Here is a 2,464-nt window from a genome sequence, read left to right as displayed (position 1 = left end):
ACCTTTCTAATTCCAGAGCTGCCGCGCCATTAGTATACACTCGCTAACTTGGCGCATCAGTGACTTGGCCCTTGAACCTCCACTCCTTACTGACTCTGTTCCCTAACTCTTCTCCTTAGAGACTGTGCTCCAAACACTCCTCTCCTTACTGACTGCGTCCCCAACTCCACTCCTTTCCTTGGTTACTATGCTCCCCAATGTGTCTCCTGCATGACTGTGCTCCCAATCTCTTCTCTTTAGTGACGGTGTCCCTAACTTGCCTCCTTAGTGACTGTGCATATTAACATCTATCCTTAGTAACTGTGCTCTCGACACTCCTGTCATTACTCTTTGAATTCTGTATTTTTACTGTATTTTACTTATTTGCAGGGACATCACTGACGATGGAGGACTTGGGAAACTTGAGCATGGTAACGGGATTTATCCTTCTAGGATTCTCTGTCCCTTCAGAGGTGAAGGATGCCCTGTTTGCTGCTTTCCTGCTGGTTTACTTGCTGACCCTCCTGGGGAACCTGCTCATCACTGCACTGATTGTAATCAGCACCAATCTACACACCCCAATGTACTTCTTTCTGTTCAACGTCTCCTTCCTGGACATTGGCTCAGCTTCTGTCATAGTCCCCAGAATGCTGGTGGGCCTCCTGGTAGAACCCAACTACATCCCTTTTAAGGAATGCATTGTGCAGGTCTCTGGCTTTTTTGTTTCTGGGTGCCACAGAGGTTTTCCTACTGACGGCCATGTGCCATGATCGCTACATCGCCATCTGCCTCCCTCTGAGTTACAGCGTTATCATGAGCGGGAGGTTTTGCATTCTACTGCTGGCCATTTCTTGGATGGCCGGTTTCCTGTACTCCCTTATTCTAACCCTGCAGGTGGCTCGATTACCGTTCTGTGGTGACAACAAGATTGACAATTTTGTATGTGAATTCCCAAACCTGCTGAAGCTGGCCTGTGCTCACCCTGTGACCAACAAGATTGTGATCTTTGCATTGGCAGGGAGTGTTGCACTGATCACCTTCCTGGTCATCGTCATGTCCTATGTTCACATTATCAGAGTCATCCTAAAGATCCGATCCACGGAGGGCAGGAGGAAGGTCTTCTCCACCTGCTCTGCACATCTCCTGGTGCTTGCCATGTTTTATGGGACTGGGGCAGCCACATATTTAAAGCCTTCCAGCAACTCACTGGGACATGGAAAACCAGCTTCACTCTTTTATACAGTCTTTGCACCAATGCTGAACCCAATCATTTATAGTCTGAGGAATGAAGAAGTGAAAAAGGCGGCGATGAAGGTGATGCATCGCAGGCAAAGAGTCCTGTAGACCTCAGTAATGCAAGCAGGATATTTCTTGTGTTTGCACCTCAGCCACCTAATTCCATTTGAGATTTACAATCATCAGTATCTACAAAGAGCAATACACCAGGTCACATCGCACCCGTCTCTTATCCTGGTTTTCTTCATATTCCATTGTGTCTTCGCGAACACTTATATATCTCGTCCCACCCTTGCGCTTGTCTCTTCATATTGATGCAACTGCAAGGGTGCAGAAGAATGAGACTGGCACAAAGGTGGCATGTTTGGGGTTAAAGACTTTTATTTCCAATGAAACAAAGAGAAAATCCTATCTATCCTATTTCTAGGACGGGTTTCCCTGCCTTAACTTAACCCTTAAAACGGCTGTCAAACAAGTGGAACAATGTGCAGACCTGTTGGTGAATGACAAGGATTACCTAAAGATTTCCTTTTACAGAAGGGATATGGCTTATAATATTCTTGCATTGATTTTAGAACCAAGCCCCCGCCCCGGTTTGGAAATACAGGTAAAATCTGCCCAGTAGGCCCACTATCTAGGGATGGTATTGGGAATTCTCAGTTAGATGGCTGAGATCTTGCCATTCCTGTGGAGACAGTCCCGCAACGAGCTAGTTATCCAGTCACTTGCCCGGTGCCCCCTGCAGATTTCTGGTAGGGAAACAGGGGAGCTCAGTGTCCTGTCCTGGAATGTTTCTGGTCTTGGAAGGGTCTAGGTCTATGCCAGGCTCCAATATCTAGGATATCTAAGCCATTCTCCAAGATCAAGGCTGTCTATGACATGGGTCAAGATATAGTCCATCTAGGCAAGGCTCCACAATCTAAAATATCAAGGCCATGCTCCAAGATCTGGGCCATCTATGCCATGCTCCAAGCTCTAGGATATCGAAGCCATGCACCAAGATCAAGGCTATCTGAGCCAGGCTCCAAGATCAAGGCTGTCTATGACATGGGCCAAGATATAGTCTATGTAGCAAGGCTCCACGATCTAAGATTTCAAGGCCATGCTCCAAGATCTGGGCCATCTATGCCAGGCTCCAAGATCTAGGCTATCCATGCCATGCCCCAATGTCCAGGCTGTCTATGACATGGGCGAAGATATAGTCTATCTAGGCAAGGCTCCACGATCTAACATATCAAGGCCATGCTCC

General features: G+C 47.2%; 1 protein-coding gene across 1 annotated transcript; it reads left to right on the top strand.

Annotated features, from left to right (window-relative positions):
- The first annotated feature begins 738 nt into the window (after positions 1 to 738).
- On the top strand, positions 739 to 1,323 carry LOC138567665 (olfactory receptor 2A12-like). The gene has a single exon (XM_069646136.1). The coding sequence runs from the start codon at positions 739 to 741 to the stop codon at positions 1,321 to 1,323; it is 585 nt and encodes a 194-aa protein (XP_069502237.1).
- Positions 1,324 to 2,464: the final 1,141 nt, after the last annotated feature.

Source organism: Ambystoma mexicanum, chromosome 2p (assembly GCF_040938575.1).
Source record: "Ambystoma mexicanum isolate Mex_15411 chromosome 2p, UKY_AmexF1_1, whole genome shotgun sequence".
Classification (NCBI taxonomy): domain Eukaryota; kingdom Metazoa; phylum Chordata; class Amphibia; order Caudata; family Ambystomatidae; genus Ambystoma; species Ambystoma mexicanum.
This window is presented reverse-complemented; position numbering and strand designations above follow the sequence as displayed.